Source organism: Nanorana parkeri, unplaced genomic scaffold (assembly GCF_000935625.1).
Source record: "Nanorana parkeri isolate BGI_ZX_2015 unplaced genomic scaffold, ASM93562v1 scaffold174, whole genome shotgun sequence".
NCBI lineage: Eukaryota > Metazoa > Chordata > Amphibia > Anura > Dicroglossidae > Nanorana > Nanorana parkeri.
This window is the reverse complement of record NW_017306442.1, coordinates 1,442,946-1,463,703: the sequence shown is the minus strand read 5'-3', so window position 1 is coordinate 1,463,703 and position 20,758 is coordinate 1,442,946. Positions and strand designations below refer to the sequence as shown.

General features: G+C 43.7%; 1 protein-coding gene across 3 annotated transcripts in view; it reads right to left on the bottom strand.

Moving 5' to 3' along the window:
- The window catches only part of CDK14 (cyclin dependent kinase 14), a 387,005-nt gene that overhangs the window by 212,291 nt on the left and 153,956 nt on the right, over nt 1-20,758 (bottom strand). For all 3 annotated transcript variants that reach the window (XM_018554836.1, XM_018554835.1, XM_018554837.1), the window contains one exon: nt 1,823-1,917. In XM_018554836.1, the coding sequence (XP_018410338.1) occupies nt 1,823-1,917 (95 nt within the window). The remainder of the gene's footprint in view (nt 1-1,822; nt 1,918-20,758) is intronic.

The window sequence follows — 20,758 nt, the reverse complement described above, 5'->3', positions numbered from 1 at the left end:
ACATACATACATACATACATACATACATACATACATATATATAGTATTATTATATTATTTTTATAATGCAGCCCACCAGTCCTTAGGTGTGGTAGTTGCATTAGTTTATTAGTTTTCTTTTTTCAAGAATTTATTTAAAGAATTCTTTATTTCCACATCATGTTCCTGCCAGTTACAAACGTCATGTCCCAGGGTGACAATCAGTTCTGAGACATTGTCATCTAGTGCCCAGGGTGAAGATGCCAAACTGTGCCCCCCTTTCCCACCAAAACATATTTTGTGATTGCATGCAGGGCCGCTGAGAAGGGGGTAGAACCAGCTGTTCTATACCAGGCCTGCAACCCCTGTAAGGACAGCAGGGGATGCCCAAACAGTTTCTCCCAATGAGAGCTCCCTATGATGCCAGCTTGTCAAGTACAAGTCAACTGAGTGGCTATACCAGTGGTGGCGAACCTTGGCACTCCAGCTGTGCCAAAACTACAAATCCCAACATGCATCTGCCTCTGGGAGTTATGTCTGTGGCTGTCAGAGCCTTGCAATGCCTCATGGGACTTGTAGTTCCAAAACAGCTGGGGTTCCAAGGTTCGCCACCACTGGGCTATACAGATCAGTTGCACTAGCCTGCGATTGTGCCCGCCCCCTTAGCGCCCCCCCCCCCAAAGTTTTCAGGGTGCCCTGCTCCTCAGGGGGGCCCGGTACCACGGCAAATAGAGTCAGGTTGCAGAACGGGAGCAGACAGAGGAACATCTGTTCCTCGTTCTGCTCTGTGATCAATGAACCAGGAACCACTTCCTACTTGAGAACTGTCGAAACCCGGCTAAAGTGTCGGATAAACAGACTATGATAGCCTGCACTGGAGGCCAGGTGAGACATCTGGGGGCTAATAGACCCTGATGTCTCCATAAAGAGAACCTGTCACCTCCAAATGCTGTCATATAGGGGCTTGTTAGCCCTTTTGTGATATTAAAAGTTAAGTTAAAAAAAAAATTAAAAAGGTGATGAATGTGCTGAAAAGGAAAATATTGAGAGGAGGAGAAATCATAGGGATGCAGATATGAGCTAATCACTGTGCTGCTTCTCCTTCAATGTCCAATCACAAGCTGGGGTGGATCCATAACAGTCTGTATTTAATTGATGCTGTCTGCCAATCAACCAGAAACGCTGAGGACATCTAATACCAGAAAGGAGGTGACAAGATCTAGACTGAAGGTGAGTATTGCAGCATTTCTTAATCTTTTAAAGGGGCCTTTTTTTTAACTGGAATTCTGCTTTAAGTGTTGTACTCCAACTCAACAATCCGTACATTGTTCACTAACTGCACATGTAATGAGAGTGCTTGATGGCAGTCCATGTGCAACCTTGACCCTCTCACACTATTGGCCCATTAGTTAAATCATCCCTGCACACTGAGTTTCTTTGCTACCAGCAGGCAAATCCGAGCAAGTCAACAGGGTGATAGTAAGAAGTTAATTTTAATGTATTTATCTTAATCTTGGCTAAATTCATTAAAGCATGCTGAAAATGACTGTTTGGTATTACCTTCCATGCCTCGGTGTGATCTCTGGATGCTGAATTATAAATAGCTTTCATTAGCATAAACGTGTCCTGTGTTTTCGCACCTCTTGGAAAGGGACCAATTATAGAGTTCTCACGGATTCAGCGATACATATGTATGCGTTAGTTAAACGGTAAAGAAAACATAACGTGACATAAGCAGCATGATCTAAAGGTGCTACAGCCGCCCTGTCTAAAATGTTAACATTATTAAGGTCAATTAAGGTCATGTTGATGAACGCTGATCACGCCATTAAGGATTACTTACCACATACTCAAAGACCAGGGTTAGTGTTTCCTTGGTGTGGATGATATCATGCAGTAGTACGATGTTGGCGTGTTTCAGTCCTTTTAGCAGTGAAGCTGAAAAAAAAGGGGGAAATTTGCTTTATAACATTTTCATGTAGGGTATAAAATTAAAGTTAAAGTACTTTTTAATTTTAATAATAAAGCCCAATTAACTTCAGTCAAGTCAGCTAAACATGTTCCTTTTGCATCAAGTTTTACTTTTGAAAGCAGCCACAGCCTGAGCAGAAAAGTCTGTTCCCCTGCCATACATACACATTATTGGGTACTCCACAAGGGAAGTCAGAAATGGAAAAGGATCTGGGGGTCATAGTAGACCACAGATTAAATAATAGTTTGCAATGCCAGGCTGTGGCAAACAAAGCGAGCAGAGTGCTGTCTTGTATTAAAAAGGAATGTACTGTAGAGACAAAGCAAGAATTCTGCCACTTTATAGATTGCTGGTTCAGCCTCATCTGGAGTTTGTGGTTCAGTTCTGGTCACCAATCCACAGAAAGGATGTCTTTGAGCTGGAAGTGAGGAGATTAAGGGGGGGCATGATTTCGATGTACAAAATGTTTAGTGGTGATAACAACATCAGCTATAAACCTTTTACAGTAAACTCCATAACAAGGACTAGAGGCCACCACCTAAAACTGGTGGAGAAAAGATTTAACCACAAGGGGCGTAGGGGCTTTTTTTCAGTCAGAGCGGTTAAATTCTGGAACTCTCTGCCACAAGCAGTGGTATCAGCTGAGAGTATTGAATCATTCAAAAAGCATTTAGATACCTTCCTCAGAGACCGCAACATACAGTTTCACTTATGACACACAGGGACACAGGGACACATGCACAATCACACACAAAGGTTGGACTTGATGGACCTGTGTCTTTATTCGGATCTACTGATAATCGGGGGCCGATTCACAAAATTTTAAAGTATCGGTATCAGTTTTAAATTGACCAATATTAGCGACACTGACAGTGAAGGGGAGCATCCGCCCCCCTCCCTGCCCCATTCATACCCCTGCCCCATTCATCTACCGGCAGCTAGATTCCACAGCCGGAATAGCTGATAGCAGGCTGGCTATTGCACCACCCACTGCCTGCTTTCAAATCAGCAGAGAAGCGGACCTGAGAGAAGGGGAGCGGAGGCTCCCCTTCACTGCCATCACTAGTAGGGGTCATCCTATATCAGGCCCACTGCCTGCTGTTTACATTCAGCTCCAAGATTCCGCAGCCGAATGTAAACAGAATATTGGTACCTGGCATTGGTTAATCGGCCAGAAAGGTGGCTCATAAATCGGTCTCTGTATCAGTTTGGGAAAAACCATAACGGTCCCTATTTCTTAGTATATTTTCTTTCCAGGTAAAATGTAATGTAATAATGCATTATGGCCACTAGATGGAACTGAGGAGCATAGGACATTCCTATATTCCTCATCTCCATCTAGTGGCCACAATGTGGTATTATATTACATTCGACCAGGAAAGAAAATATACTAAGAATGTTTGATCTTGCCTCTATTATCACAGAAGGAACATTCACAGAGGCCCTGAGAATTATTAAAAATAGATCCCTTAAAGTTTAGACAAACTTTTTTTTTTAGGGAGGTTCACCCTATCTGCCCTGGTGACCATTATCTCTGCCACAGGAAGGGAGATCGTCCAGTTGGAATACTTGTTCTGATGACGTCTCAAAGGGGATTTCCCTCAATTTGTTTTTAAGAACCTCCCCAATGAGACACAGTAAAAAAAAAAAAAATTTTTAAAAAAGAGCCTGAAGTCTCCATCCGAAGATAAGTTTCGGCTTTGGGTAAACTCTCAATCATAACTACAGGCACTAAAAATGTAAGACATAATTCTAAATATGCAAATTACAAATCCTGTGAGAATTAGTCACACTAGCAGTTGATTTTATATTGGCGGCTGCCAATCAGATCCGTCACAAAAGACTGGGGAGGCCATGTCCGTACTGTACTATTATGTTGGAGGTTCGAATGCCAATTCAGTGGGACCCCATCACCTAGTTGGTCCAGGAACCACGGCGCCATCTGTACACCTTGTGTTCAGGGTCAAGGCTCAGGATGCTGGAAAACTTGTACGCATCAATTTTATGGCACCTTCCCTTTATTAATCATTGTCCTCATTAAACAGTCATAATGAAGTAATGATATACAATGACAGGCAGCTTTAATTAGGAAAAAATGAGAACGTAATTTTAATATCAATTTATAACTCCAGTATCCATCTCATCAGTGATGGGTCTTTATTAGGATCAAGTCAAGAGAAGCTAAAATCCTTTGAGTAATTTTTCCTGCTAATGTAAATTTAATGTCCTATCGAGACATGATATGATTCATTTTGGAAAATTCTCACCAAAATTTGCCATTAAAAGTTTAAAAGGGCCAGTTCAGTAGGACATTACAGAAAATAGGCTCAAAACTAACACATTATTATTATTAATTAGTATATTATTTAATGTTATTATTAGTAGTAGTAGTAGTAGTAGTAGTAGTAGTAGTATTGTATTAAATATGACTAATGTTAAATAGTAGTAGTATTGTATTAAATATGATTAATGTTAAGTAGTAGTAGCAGCATTTTATTAAATATGAACAATGTTTAGTAGTAGTAGTATTTTATTAAATATGAAGTATTAGTATTTTATTAAATATGAAGTACTAGTAGTATTTTATTAAATATGAAGTAGTAGTAGTATTTTATTAAATACGAAGTAGTAGTAGTATTTTATTAAATATGAAGTAGTAGTAGTTATTTTTTTTAGTTGTGGATACAGTAGGGAAGGTTAAAGCCCTATAACTAAACAGATTATCATTCTTATTGCCCATATTCCACTAAGGAGGTTTCTCTTCACTTCCTGTCCTAGAGACTCTACAGGAAATGAGAGGAAATCTCTCAAAAGTGAATGGAATTCCCATTTTAGAGATTTGTCACAGGTACTCGTGTTACCATTGGAGGAGCTTCCCTCGCCCCTTGCTCTGATGACAATTTAAAATGTTTGACAAAAACACAAGGACAAAAGGACAAGGACAAAAAGACTGGTGAATCTACCCAGCAGGAACACAGGCAGCAATAAAAACCAACATTGGTTCTAAGCATTTCTACATTGTCCAAAAGAAAAAAAAGCAGCTTCGGATACATTTCAATGGTAAACCTGGCCCTGGTGGAAATAAGACCAGCTTAGCTGGGCTTGTAAGATGGTGAGGGCTTTCTAGACATTACTATGTGGCCACAATCACCAGCAATCCAGAAGTAGACAGAATATAATATGTAACAAAACAGTGACAACTGTACATTTTCAGATTCTCCATCACTTTCCTTCCCAGTGGCAATGACCACCAGGACAAATAGGTTTTTTATTGCTGTGTGTGTCCCTGCTGGGTAGACTGACCTCAACTATTTGTCCTGGTGGTCATCGTCTCTGGGATGGAACGTGATGGAGAATCTAAAACTGCACATTTGTCACTGTTCTGTTAAATATTATATTCGGTCTACTTTTCGATTGCTGGACAAAAAGGTTCTAACCCTTCTCCACTCTATTCAAAGATTAAAAACTTTGTAAATAGATACATAACATGTAATTATGAATAATCCTTAACGTGCCCCTATTTGTCCAGGTGACCATGGTCACTGGAAAAGTATTGGGAAATCCAAAATGTTACAGTTGTCACCAGAGCAGGAATAAATCTTCCAAATGGGACACCTGCCCTGGTGACCACTGTCTAAGAGGGGATGTCCTTCACTATAGAGCAATGTCCTTTCACTTCCTGTTATTTTCCCAGGATGGAAATTTCCCCAATAGGACAGGGGCTTTAACATTCCTTATTCTATCCTTAAGGGCTTGTACACACGATTTTCGGGTCCTGATCTGGTCCGGATCCTGCAGACGCGGTTCTCTGTATGCAGTGCGTTTTTGATGCATTTTTACCGCGGTCCGGACACTGACAGTTCTTTTTTTTTTTAAGCCGTGGGGCTGTCAGTATGCAGATTATTCCTGAGGCCACTTCCGCCCTCTCGTAACAACCACTTCCCTTTGTGTATGTAAAGCTGGTGATCAGACATGTATCACGTTTGCAGGCATGGTGTTGGTGCTGGCTACAGCAATCTGCAGAGAACGAGCTCGCAGGAGGTCGTATAGCGTTGGCGCATGCTCCATCATTCCAACAAAATTTTCTATGTCCAGGACCATGTTGTTCATGCCTACTAGTTTTCCCTCTACTGCTCCACCACAACTAGGAAGTCCAACGATGATGACATCATGAAAAGTGTAGCAAGAATACTTTTTTTTTTTTGCTTAGCTGCAGTGCGTTTTCCTTGCGTTTTGAAGCGTTCATGCGTTTCCAGACCGGACAAAATGTGACATGCAGTATTTTTTCTGTCCGGACCTGAACAGACTGCGCATGTGAGAACTGTAGCCCATAAAACACATAGGGATGCATTGGGATGCATTTTTAGTGCAGGAGCACACAGATCTGGTCAGGACAGAAACCGGACATCGCGTGAATAAGCCCTTAGATTGCAAGCCCTCACGGGCAGGGCCCTCCTTACCATCTTGTCTTGAATTGTGTTGTAACTGTAATGTCCTCCCTATATCGTAAAGCGCTGCGCAAACTGTTGGTGCTATATAAATCCTGTATAATAATAATAATTAAATACAAGTGTTGGATACAGAAATACTTTAAAGTTGAAGTTTAATTTGCTTATAGTTTGCCTGTGCTTCTTTAAGCGTTGGCTGGTATAAGGGGCCGGCAGGGTGCTGTACATAGCTTCCTGAAAACATCACAGCACCCTTCCTCAGTCTTCCTCTGAAGAGCCCTCATGCAAGCTGTGGGCCGACTCTTGGGAGGAGTTAAAAAAAAAATATATCAAAAAGACTTCATGGGTGGATGTCAGCCTGGGGGAGTGGGCATTCCCAGACAGGACGTATTTGCATGCAGACCACCCTAGGTAATGCCCACATGTGATGCTGAGCCTCCATGGATGAAAGAATTGTTATCCAATTAAAGAAAGTGGCGAGCCAGGAACAGTCAGGCAGGGGAGGAAAGGGAGAGGTTGTTGACAGCCCATGGTTCCACCAGCATGACATCCAGGCAACCAGCATGTTCAGAGAAGTCGACAATGGCAGCCATTGTATTACCCGCAGCACCGGATTCCTTTAAGAGGTTAACAGTGTAAAAAAAATTAGAACAACAAGTTTCAGTTCTCTGACAAGCTAAAAGTTTTTACACATAAAGTATAGGAAATGTATATCTCTGTACGTATCTCCCTTCCGAGGTAATGTATGCAGTGAATTTTGTCGGCACCTTTGCAAGTCACAATGAGTGAGTGAGATCCACATCCCCCTCCAGCTGTTTCCAGGCTCGCTGCTCTTCGAGGACATATTGTGATCATCTGCAGCGAGCTTCCAGCAAAAGGAAAAGACAGATTACCAATGTGGCGTCCATTAACATACAACCGCAGCCTGTTCTGAAGTGGTATCGGAGCCCGTCATGGCTCTTTAGTAATGATGGGGGAGCAAATCAGGTCAGCTATACCACCCCAGCTCCCGGCTACAACGCTGGCGGGGTAATTTGTACTGAATGGTTTCTATAGGAAGCATGACTCTATTGAATGATGGACCCCCTGAGACAGCAAAGATTTTCCACACGCCCCATGGGGTCTACATCTGCTTACATGGAACCAGCCATTGTTGGGCCAATCCAGTCTGAATATCCAGTTATAAAATTATTACAGCTCTGCAGCATTTCTTGTGAAGAGTCGTTTGTGCTCCCTTATTTGGATTCACATTCTTTAAAGTGTATCTAATCACAAAGGCAGACATGTAATATATCGCAACTTACTAATTCTTAGATGTGGTGGCTGCAGTCGTTTTCTCTTTTTTCTTTTGCTGTATTGTCACCTGGAGATCTGGCCAGTAAGTCTGTTATTTTATAACTTCCTTTAACAGGCCAAGCTGTACAGCAAAATTGGCACATAGAGGCTTGAGACAAACAATTTTACACCGGGGTGCTTACATTGGTCAGCTTTTAGGCCTCGTTCACACCAGACACAGTTTGCATCGCATTGCGGCCGGCTCACTGTGTTGTGGGGCAAGAGGGGGCGGTCTATTGAAGTGAATGGCACCGTAGCCACGCCCTCCGGCCACAATGCGATCAGCCGCACGGGGACGCAAGGCACATCAATGCCTTTGATCTGGTCTGGTTCATCCTGAACAAAATGGTGCAAACACTATTTTGTTGGGACCGGACCGCAGGCTTTGATGTGCCTTGTGTTCCCGTGAGGCCGATAGCATTGCAGCCGGAGGGCGTGGCTACGGTGCCATTCACTTCAATGGACCGCCACACCCCCTCCTATCCCACAACACAACGGATTGGTCGTTAAGTGAGGAACTCTATACAGTACTGTACTGCATTAGTACAGTACTGTACAGCGTTGCCGATTTACAGTACCGAACAGTGTACTGTACATCGGGCAATGCAAATACTTACCGGGACCCGCAGTGAATATCGGAGGACATCACTTCCACCGGCGACACGGCACACTGACGCGCAAGGTCGGAGGTTGATCGGCAGTCCGTCGTAAGTGCGAGTGGTCGCAAAACAGGTAAGTCGGTAAGCGAGGAGCATCTGTATTTCATCTAACACTACCTTCTCTGCAGGGTGACAATACTGCTGTCCAATGGTGGCTATGTTGCTCCTCCTCGTCAGGTGAAAATAAAGGAAAAACAAAAACTAATGCAGCCACTACATCTACAGACTGGTAAGCTGCAATATATAATATTTTTGATTTTGGATACACTTAAGTATGAACTTCTGCTTAAAGGTCAGAGATCACTAGAAGTCTGACAGTTCTCTCCTAGTTACAATCTATCCTTGGATAGAGTAGGGAAGGGTTAAAGGGTAATTCCACTTTCCCAGGTGAATTTGGAAATTTGAAAGTGACAAAATCAAAATTTGCTGACAAATAGAGTTGATCTCCCCAGTAGAGACTCAGACACCAAAAAGACCTGACACGGATTCTAACTCTCCTCTACTCCAATACCCCCCCTTACAAAATACACTGTGGGGGTCTAGATATAAAAAATAATATGTGTCCAGCAAAACTGCATGTATATTCATTCTGTGCAGGTTAAAGGAGAACTATGGGGTCACTGCTTTTCCCAATAGTTCTCCTAAGTGTCACGGGAGGACACAAACTAGCGTTCTCCCATGACCCAAAGCTCAGTATACCGCGAGGTACAGCTCGTGATATACTGAGACGCCGCAGCCGGGACGGATGCCGATAATACTGTCTGGATCCACCCAGCTGCGTGAGTGACAGCTGGCTCTGCCTATCCAGAGGCAGAGCCAGCTGTGGCCGCTGTGGGAGTAAGGGAATCCCTGCAGGGAGCCGTGAGTGACCGTCACAGCTCTCTGCAGAGATAGATCGAGAAGTGAGCGAGCGACAGTATGTTCCCGATCTATTGAGCCGACGTGTGACAGTTTCATTGTCACAGGACGGCTCAGGTTATGAGACTGAGTGAAAATCACTCAGCTCATAATTCTCCTTTAAAAGGAGAACTATGAGGTGAGTCATTTTCACTCACCTCATATTTCTAGCCGACCTGTGACAATGAGACTGTCACAGGTCGGCTCAGTAGATCGGGAGGTGAGCGAACACATACCGGCGTTCGCTCACCTCACGATCCTGTCACGGCTCTCTGCCGTGACAGGGGAGGGACCGGATTCCCCGCTCCGATCCGCCAGCGCTCACTGGCGGAACAGATGGGGGAGGGGGCAGGTACAGCTGGTTCTGCTTCTAGATAGGCAGAGCCAGCTGTCAGTCACGCAGCTGGGCGGATACTGGCACAATTGTCGGGATCCGCTTCAGCATCTCAGTATACCGCAAGCAGTAGCTTGCGGTATACTGCGGCGTCTCAGTATACCGCGAGCTACAGCTCGCTGTATACGGAGCCTAGGGTGATGGGAGGACAATAGTTTGTGTCCTCCCGTCACCCGAAGGAGAACTATGGGGAAAAGCCTTAACCCCATAGTTCTCCTTTAACCAGCTGTTGTGAGAATAGCGCAAAAACAAATGTTCTAAGTGTAATTTCTCTTCTGGTTGAATGTTCTTGTAATAGGTTAATTCATACAGAAGAGAGTGAATGGGGAAATACTCAATTTTGACCAGTAGATGGTGATGAGGATTACAGGAAATAAATTCATGTTACACAGTTGCAATTCTAGAGAGTGTTGGAGAGAATGAGGACATAAATGTAACCATTGATACTACAGGGGCTGCAATAGTTACATTTATATGCTCATTCTCTTGAATCGCATCTTATTACTAACACATATTTATTTCCTATGATCCTCAGCTCCATCTAGTGACCCCATAATGTGGTATTTCCCCATTCACTCAGCTCTGTATAAATGAACCTATAAAAAGAACATTCTACTAGAAGAGAAATACACCAAGAACATTCATTATTGCCCAATTCTCATAACAGCTAACTCCCACGGAACAAATGTAGCTGCAGTTTCGATGGGCAAATGAGCTATGCACATTCACACAATATTGCCGAGCTCCAAAATAATAGAATCCTGGAATAGTTTATAACTATGGGGCTCTGTTATTTGCCACTGTATTGTACTCTTAGGAGATGTAACTTGTATGCAGTATAATTGCGCTTCCCCGTTGTGGCTTTCCTTGTATTCTATTCAGTTACCAAGAAGTATTTATAGTTTGTTCTGTGTCCTTTCATTATTTGACATTTTTTATTATTTATACTTATTGTTATTATGCTTTTTCTTTTTTTTGCACTTATTTCTAGCTTCATGATCCCCATTGCAAGTCAATAGTCTTGTTCCAATTCATAATGTACAGGATTCCTGCGGAGGATGTGACAATATTTCAGCTTCCTATAGCTTGAATCTGCTGATTATTTTAATTTTTTTTTAATTTTATGTATGATTTATTATTTCTATTTATCATTAGTTATATTTTGCACGTATTTTGGGCTTCATGATCCCCATGGTAAATTAGCAGTCTTGTCACAATTCATAATGCACAGGATTCCTGCAGGGGATGTGACAATATGTCAGCTGCCTATAGCTTGAATCTGCCGATTATTTTTATTTTTATTTCAATTCTTTATTTTTCAGATTTTCAAAAGTTTACACAATACGTGAGAAGGGCAGTGAAAAAAGGTATTCAAATTACATTCTTTGCAGGTAGGTTCCAACAAAGTCAATTCAGTGCTATTAAAACGCATTATTAACCATGCAGGCACCAAAAGAAAAAGGAAATAAATAATAAATAAAACAAAATCAAAAAGAAGAGAGAATAAAATAAAGAAAGGAACAGCAGCATTCTAACTCATATGATAAAATTAAGAGGAGAGACTCAATTCGTGGGCTATCGTGGCGCCCCACGTGTAGTATAAGAAGGGGTTGTAAATCAAGAGACCCGTGAGTACGGGGAGCCAACTTATTTCTCGAAATATTGGGCAGGTAAATAGGGATGGGGAGTGAGGAAAGAATTAAGTAATTTGTTAACGGTCAATAAGGAGGCATGAAGTCTAAGTGGAAGGGGGGTGGGAAAAAGAGAAGAGATAGATAAGAGTGGAGGAATGGAGCTAGGTCAGGGCTAAGTATGTTAAAGTCCCCAGTCCCTGTCATGTTTCCGATTACACTCCGAAGGTAAGGTATTCAGGTGACCTCACGAACTCCGTCCATGGGAGCCAGGTATTGAAAAATGAAGTGTAATTTGGAGATGTTGAGTTCGTGAGATCCTCCATTAGATAAATGTAATGAATGCGGTCTAAAACCTGTCGAATGTGTGGTGGTTCGGGTTTTTTCCAGAAAGCCGGTATACAAGCCCGGGCTACATTTACTATGTGTCTGGTAAGTGAACAAGAATAGGCACACAAAAGGGATATTATTGTGATGTAGGAGAAAGAAGGCAGGGTCTCGGGGGACCAGGGAGTCAGTAAATTTTTGAGTGAGAGCGTGCACCTTGTCCCAAAACTGCAGGAGGTCCGGGCAGGACCAAAACATATGGAGCATGGGAGCATGCCTGTCGATGGCTGTTGGCACCTCCACCACTGGTCCGGTGAGTCCGGAAACAGTCAATGGAGGATTTGTGGTGTGCGGTACCATCTAGTCACAATTTTGGTATCTATTGCTAATTGAGGAGCGGTAAGAAAGGGACAACAGTTTGGTTACGGCTTCCGTCTCGAGAGGAACCATAGCGCGTGTGGGTCCGGCGGTTGGATCAATTGTGTATAACAAAAAGAGAGCACGTGACTGGAAACATCAGTTTGGGTGCAGAGTTGTTCAAATGGAGAAAGTGGTCTATTATGGTTGTGCATCGGGGGGTTGATGGATAAAAAGTGAGACAAACGTATAGCGGACCAGAAATCTAGAGGTCCATATTCTGGTTGGGTACGGAGGGCGTAGGTAGAGGGCCAATCCGAGTTCTTCAGGAGGTGCTTAGCTTTATGAATACCCAGATCCCTCAGCGTCGGGTACGCGCGTGGCCCTATGCCTGGGGGAAAGGAGGTGTTGTCAAGAATGGGGAAGAGAGGAGAGGGGATAGAGGAGACGGAACCCTTGATGAAGGCCGTACTTGCTAATTTTAGTGTGGGTCCGATGGTGGGGTGTGAACGTATTTGAGGGGTTAGTGGCCCGGCACTCCAAAGGAGATTGGCCAGCGGGACATCAGCAAAGGATTGTTCTATGTCAATCCAAAGTTTGGAAGGAGAGTTGTGGTTCCAGTCAACTATGCGGGCTAAGTGCGTGGCTATGTAGTATTGATGCATATCCGGGAGGGACATCCCCCCTAAGTGCTTGGGTCTCCGTAGGATATCGTAACCCAACCTAGGTGGTTTATGAAGCCACACGAATTCTGTAAAGGCTGCTCGATTGCTGCGGAAGTAGGACGTGGGTATGTGGATAGGCAGGGCTTGGAGGGGATACAGTAGGCGTGGAAGAATAGATTGTTTCAAGATATTGCAGCGCCCCATCCAAGAGAAGGAATTTATAGTCCATGTGGCTAAGTCCAATTTTATACGTGAGGGCAGTGGAGGAAAATTCAGGGTAAACATGTGGGAAAGGTCTCTAGGGAGAAATATACCCAAATACTTGATGGCATTAGGTGCCCATTTGAAAGGGAAATTTTGTAAGATTCTATGCAAGTGCGGACCAGTGAGAGATATGTGAAGGGCTTCTGGTTTGGTAGAATTGATTCTGAAATTCGTGAGGGCACCATATCTCCTCAGTTCCTGAAGGAGTACAGGAATGGAGACATCCAGGGACGAAAGAAAGAAGAGAAGATCGTCCGCAAATGCAGCTACATTGTGTTCCGTGTGATCAATTGTGACCCTTGAATGTCAGAGTTGGCTCGGACCGTGCGTAGAAGAGGCTCTAGGGACAGTACAAATAGGAGAGGCGAGAGGGGGCACCCCTGAGGAGTGCTGTTCGAAATAGGGAACGAGGATGACAAAGTGCCGTTTACCCTTACTTGGGCCGAAGGGCCTGAATAGAGCGCCCCAATCCAGGAGCGCATATGCTGACCCACTCCTACAGCCTCCAGCGTGCCATGGAGGAACCTCCAGTCCACCCGGTCGAACGCCTTCTCTGCATCGGTGGAAAGTATTACGCATGGGGTGGCGGTCGACCGGGCGGAGTGGATCACCACTAGTGCTCGAGTAGTGTTGTCCCTCACCTCCCTGGAGGGGACAAAACCAGTTGTTTGGTCTGGGTTGATGAGCTTCCCCAGGTGTGGGACCAGGCGTAAATATAAAATGTTGGCAAAAAGTTTAGTGTCCACATTAAGCAATGATATTGGTCTATATTTTATTATTTCTGCTTTATTATTATGTTATATTTTATTATTTTTTTTGCACCTTTTTTGGTCTTTATGATCCCCATTGTAAATGAACAGCCTTGTCACAATTCCTAATGCACATGATTACTGCATAGGACGTGAAAATATTTCAGCTGCCTATAACTTGAATCTGCTGATTATTTTTTATTTTATTAATGATTATTTTATATTTCTGCTTATTATTATTAGTAGTTAGATTTTATTATTTGTTTGCACTTATTTCAGGCTTCATGATCCCTATTGCAAGTCCCCAGTCTTGTCACAATTTATAATGCACAAGATTCCTGCAAAGGATGTGACAATGTTTCAGCTGCCTATAGCTCTGGATCTGCTGATTAATTTTTGGCATGCAGTTTTCACTCCAGGTAACCTCTGCATTTCCATTTTTTAGCAAAAGGCTCCGAGTTTGAGTTGCTGAGATTTGTGAGAGGTTATGAAAATATTCCCATCTCTGGAGCTGTCTCCTGCTGTCATTCTTTTTCACCACTTGATGTCCTCAGTCCTCCAAACTGAATGATGCCTGCCTGAGAGATACAGATGACCTCCTGCTAGAGCAGGGTGTCATGGACCCGACCCGCTCACTGCACTTGCAATATAATGATGGAGAGCGGTGCTGACATCAGCTCTGCTCCGTGAATCAAAGACTGTCCGGCCTGGAGAAGAGGCGACGTGGTAGAGGACCCTATGGCATCACGTGACCAACGTCTAGGGGAACACTGGGTCAAGGAGGGCCTGTGGTTGGGCTTTTAATGTGTATATTAAGTTTATCCACTGGTCTGACCAGTCTCCAACTTCTAGTAAATCATATTTACTGACAACTCAGCTTAAGCATGCCCAGAGCTGGAAAAACCCCAATCAGAAACTCCTTTGGGAACATCTGGCATGCACATTCACAAGGCTTTCTAACTTTAAGCAGCAGAAATGTAATAAAAACATGCACTGGGCGGGATAGTTTCACGTTCTTTACACATTTGAAGATATTATATTTTGAGTATAACTGGTTTGCACATTTACTTCAAACCTGCATACTTCTGGGCCAGTAACTGAGGAAGTATTAAAGCTAGAGACAGCCAGGCAACTAGCATTATAATAAGGGGCCAACAATGCCAATCCGCATATGTCTCTCAGTACCGGCTTATGTAACATTAGAACCTGGCCTTGGGGCGACAGGGAGAGTAAATCCGGCCCAGTGTATCTCCGTGTATTGGGTCAGGTTCAACGATAATTCTCCCCATCCATCCCCTATTCACTATTGCTCTCTCACTATTATACTTTTCAAGAAATCAGGATTATCTCATTTTCATTATCTATGCTGAGCCGATAGGTGCTCAGTAAAGATGTCACAATGGGTTTCAAGAATGTATGCTCTGTGATTATATTATAAACTATTATTATATTATAATGATTTTATATGTTGTAATAAATGGTATAAACACTATATATTATTCGAATGGAAACAAGTAACAAATATAAAGTAGGTCTTATACCAATTTGGATGCAAAAGTGGAATTACACTTTAAAAGCATCAGCATGGCTGCCCTGGAAGTGACATTCTTAGAAGATGGTGGCAATGGCAGCCCACATATTGAGAGGTGTCCTTTATAGGAGGTAGTAAACTGACTTTACTTTAAAAATAAATACATTAAAAAAACAAAACCCCCAGGAGCTTTAAAGCAGAATTTCGGCCAAATTAAATCTTAACCCCTTGCTACCGATCCTGGCTTGCTCTCAGACCAGTCCCCTGAGCCTTGCTCCCCCTCTGCTCCAGCAGTCTAAAGTTCTGTGAGTCATCACATTCTATACTGTGTATAGGATGTGAGGACAACAAGGGACATTCCATCAGGAGGCGGTAGGCTGGAGATATTGGTGTAGGAGCCAGATGGGATCGTGGTTTGGGTAGTATAACTTAGCCCCTAGACAAAATGAACACAACTCCTGCAATGCATGGGGAAGCACCACTGAAAGGGTTAAGATTTGATTTGCCCACAGTTTGCTTTAGGCCATAATGTGTAGTCTGCACAGCATATGAGCAGGGCTGTTGTTGCCACTAGGCAAACTAGTCAGGCGCCTAGGGCGAACTGCTGTCTAGGGCGCCGCCTTTACCATTGGCTATTTCAAATTAAATGACATCCACCTGTCGCCTGCAGAAGCTAACCAGCAGGAGAATGGGGCTGCATGGGAGGGGAATTGGGGGTTGCGCCGCAGTAGGGCGCAAAATAGTCTAGCACAGACCCTGCATATGAGCACATTATGGCAGACTTACCTGCCAAAGTTTGGCAGGTAAGTCTGCCATAATGTGCTCATCTGCCAAACCGATCCCCTCCATTGCCACGCAACGTTCCTCCCTCTCCGGTGCTTCTATCTTCAGCTCAGTTCCCATCTAGGTTCAGCAACTTCGGTCTTTTGATTGGCCGGCCGGTATGAAGCAACTCCCACGCACGTGCACAGGAGCTACTTCATCTTGGCATGCCGGGCCTGTGCGCAGAGCTTTGAATGCGCAGCTCAGCGTACAGAAATGAAAAGAATGGTGATTGGTAAAGAGAAGCTTTTATGATTTATAGAGCCTCTTCTGCCATAAAAAGCCAACCAATCGGCATTTAAAAAAAAAAAAAAATTCCTTTCCTTCCACTTTAAGGCTGAAAAGCTCAGATGTGACTTATAGAAGTAGCTGGAATTTACGGCTTCCGCTTTTTCCTTTCATACTTTAAATAAACACAGAGAAATATCTCTTTGCTTTGTCACTCTTTGTACATAGCTTACATAGCTCTGTCTGCGTTTCAAAAACTGTTATTTTATAATTGACCTTAAGCAGATCCTTCTGTTTCTCAAGAGACATTTTCGTGTATCTGGTCTGAAAAGCTCCTCGAGACCCATTGACGTCAACGGCAGCAAAAACTATTTTTTTTATTTTGTACAATCCGGCCGCGCATTCTTGGTTCCTTAACTGAAAAAGTGTGAAATAATGGAGCTGTGCGTTCCATTTCAGAACACAGCGATGCCTCTCTCCAGCAGCTGAGGCTCCTTGTGTTTGTCAGCCGAGGGCTTTTACTTGCACTCTCTGTGGCGGCAGATGGACATGGTGGAGGAAGATGGGGGCCGCGTGCGATACTCTTCTCTTAATGGGCTCTTAATGTGCACGTACAAAAACAGGCAAACAAAAGTTCACTGAGGCTTTTTCCATGAAAAAAACTCTATGATCACAAGTAAAACCTTTGCTTAAAGGAGAACTATGAGGTGGGTGAAAATCACTCAACCTCATAATTCGAGCCGACCTGTGACAATGAAACTGTCACACGTCGGTTCAATAGATCGGGAAGTGAGCGAATCATCTCCCTGCAGAGAGTGGCGACTGTCAGTCACGGCTCCCTGCAGGGATTCCCCCCTCCCGGTTTCTGATCCTCCAACGCTGACTGGAGGAACGGACGAGGGGGGGCGGGTACAGCTGGCTCTGCCTCTAGATAGGCAGAGCCAGCTGTCATTCACCTAGCTGGGTGGATCTGGACAGCACTGTCTCAGTATACCGTGAGCTTTAGCTCGCAATATACTGAGTTTTGGGTCATGGGAGGAGGTCAGTATATGTCCTCCCGTGACTCTTAAGAGAACCATGGGGAAAACACTCACCTCATAGTTCTCTTTTAAGTATCCCTTGAAAAACTACAATATTATTACAATTGTGCTTTTTATTATCCCTATTCATGCACCAACCTGACCAAAGATACAATTATGGCTACGTTTTTTTACAATCCTGCCATATTTTTTGGCAGCGTGATATGAAGAGTCTGTGTTTTTGTAGCAAAAAGGGGTGAAAAGGGGTGTATTTATAAACAACCTGCAAAGCCATTCGTTCTGTGAAACTCGGTATATACAGGATGCTGTTTTCCTGTATTCAGAAAAACAGCATCCTGTATATATTCCTGTATTCAGATGTAATGTTCTTATAAGCAAGTAAAACTTGATTCAGCATTCTTCAAGATCTCAGTGCTTCATCTAGACACATAACCAACACAACAAACTTTATTAGTGTAGTTTCTTTCCGGGTTGAATGTGATATCAGGAAAATACCACATTGGATGGAGCCATAGTGAGGAGCTAACGGACAGACCCAGACTCTGCAATCAATGGATTAGTGGCGCAACAATAGCCATAGCGGCCCATGCAGCTGAAATGGGGCATGGGGGTCGAAGGGGGCCCCAATAAGGACTGCAGAAGTTGCTGCTGACCCTGACATTATTACCCAAGAAGAGCTGACATCAGATATACAGGGGGGGGGGGGGGCTATGCAGGCAGCTCTCCTGCTACCTGAATTTAATATCATTGATATTAGGGAGGTTGCTGGGGACCCCATCAAAATGTTGCTATGGGGCACGATGATCTGTGGTTACACCCCTGCAATGGATCATCTAAAGATAATTAGACGACACTAATAGTCTATATCAGGGGTAGGCGACCTTGGAACTCCAGCTGTGGTGAAAAAACTACAAATTCCATCAGTCTTTCTATTAGTCTTTCAATGCTTCATGGGACTTGTAGTTTCACCCCAGCTGGAGTGTCAAAGTTGGCTTCCCTTGGTCTATATGCTTCCTCTCAAATATTCTCACCGTATCTTTGATATGGGGGCTTGCTTAGTGTAAGGCACAATCCTAAAAAAGTGTTTGGTCCCATGGGGTACAGGTAAAATAAACTGCCTGGCCCCCCAAAAAAGTCACACACTCTAATATTTAATTGGACCTCCTGTAGCTTTAATTATGGCACACATTCCCAGTGGCATTGTTTTGATAAGATTATGCAAAGCCACAACATTTATTTCCATCCAGAGTTACATTAATTTTTCCCCAAGATCTTTTAGTGATGATGGGAGGGTCGGACCTCTGCGTAAAGTCTGCAGCACATCCCAAAGATTCTCAATGGGAGTGTGCATGTTCTTCCTGTGCTTGGCCACCAACTGGTGCGTTGGCAACCAATTCAGTATGTGTAAACCCACCGCAAAGGAACGCTTACATTCGAATGTGCCAACGTTTTTGGCTTCTACCTGACCCTTGAATTCTGTGCCTTAAAGACACAAAAAGAGGATCAACCCAGAAGAATCCTGAACCGCTCTCATTAAACATCATTTTGAGATTTCCTAACGAAGCCGTAATTGCGGCCTGCGCATACAGTATGCCATCCTTTAAATGCAGCACTTCGTAAACCTCAGTAAGGCTGAACCCTCCCAAAATTTCTCCCCTTTGCTTTGTTGTTTGGTTCTCAGCTGCTGCGGTGAAAACAGCAATCCCGCAGGACATCTGCCTATTAATTAAAGTATGTTTATGGAAAAGTAAGCACTTTCCTCAACTCCAAACTTTGTCAAGTACTTCAGCCCGTGGAGTGTTACGCAGCACATGGGTGATATAACACATTAACCATTTCATTTCTAAAGCTGAGACTACCCTGAGCAGCTTGTTGTGTGTGTGGTCGTCCTGCTGTAGGTGAACTTGTATTCAAAGAAGACTCAACTGAGCCTATGGACAAAAGGGAGAAGTGGGCAGTATTTGCACCATCATATTTTTCTTATAAGGTTTGTAACAATGGGGTTAAAAAAAAATTTGTTTGCTTTTTTATACTTCATTTAAAACCAGACTTCTGATGTACTGCAAGGGTTAAAGGCTTCTCTTAAACCCAAGGGTTTCTTCAGAGGTTGGTTGGGGTTTCTTGAGTAGTTAATTTCTGCCTCTCAGATATGTACTCACTGACACAAATGATGTTACAGTTATCTGAAGGGGGGGCTTCTTCTCACTGACCAGCAATGTAGGTGGGTTCTTCCACCACTGACGACCAATATAAGAGGGTCCTTCTCCCACTGATCTCCAATGTAGGTGGGTTCTTCCACCACTGACTACCAATATAAGAGGGTCTTTCTCTCACTGATCTCCAATGTAGGTTGGTCCATCCCCCACTGACCACCAATGTAAGGGAGTCCTTCCCCCACTGACCACTAATTTAAAAGGGTTTTGCTCCATTGACCACCAACGTAAGAGAGTCCTTCCCCCCACTGACCACTAATGTTAAAAGGGTTCTTCCTCCACCACTGACCAACAATGTAAATCTGGGTATACACAGTTATATTTTCTTTGTTTAACCTGTGGGCTGAGAACATATATCAGGTTCCACCATCAATGCTTATGAGCTTGAGTGGAGAAATCCCCTGCTATTTTGCATTCTAAGCTCTGTTCGGATAATTTTCCAACCTGCTCCTTCGATTGGCTGATCAAGGGATGCCGGCCAGAAGGGTGCCAACAGGAGTACCCAGTGTGTGAATTTCAGCTGGTTCATCAAGAACCAGCGGAAATTCGCACCATGTATAGTCTACTTAACAGGGTTCTTCCAATATAAGAGGCTTCTTCTGCCACTAACCTCCAGTGTAGGTGGGTCCTTCCCAAACTGACAACCAATGTAAGGCTACCCTCCTCCCAGTGACCACCAATGTAAATGGATCTTTCTCCCACTGACCACCAATGTAAGAGGGTCCTTCCCCCACTGACCATCAATGTAACAGAGTCCTTGCCGCAATGGCCATCAATGTAAGTGGGTCCTTGCTCTATTGACCACTAATGTAAGAGGGTCCTTGCCTCACTGACCACCAATGTAAGAGAGTCCTTGCCCCAATGAGCATCAATGCAAGAGGGTCTTGGCCTCTTTGACCACTAATGTAAAAGCCCTCCCCCCACTGGCCATTAAGAGGGTCTTTCCCACACTGACTCCAATTTAAGAGGGTCCTTCTCCCAGTGACCATCAATTTAAATGGATCCTTCTCCTACTAACCACCAATGTAAGAGAGTCCTTGCCCCAATGACCATCAATGCAAGAGGGTCCTGGCCTCTTTGACCCCTAATGTAAGAGGGTCCTCCCACCACTGGCCATTAATGTAAGAGGGTCCTTGCCCTACTGACCACTAATGTAAGAGGGTCCTTCTCCCACTGACTGCCAATGTAACTTGGCAAATCTTCACTGACTACCAGTTAGGGAACACTGCAATCCTGATCATCTCAAT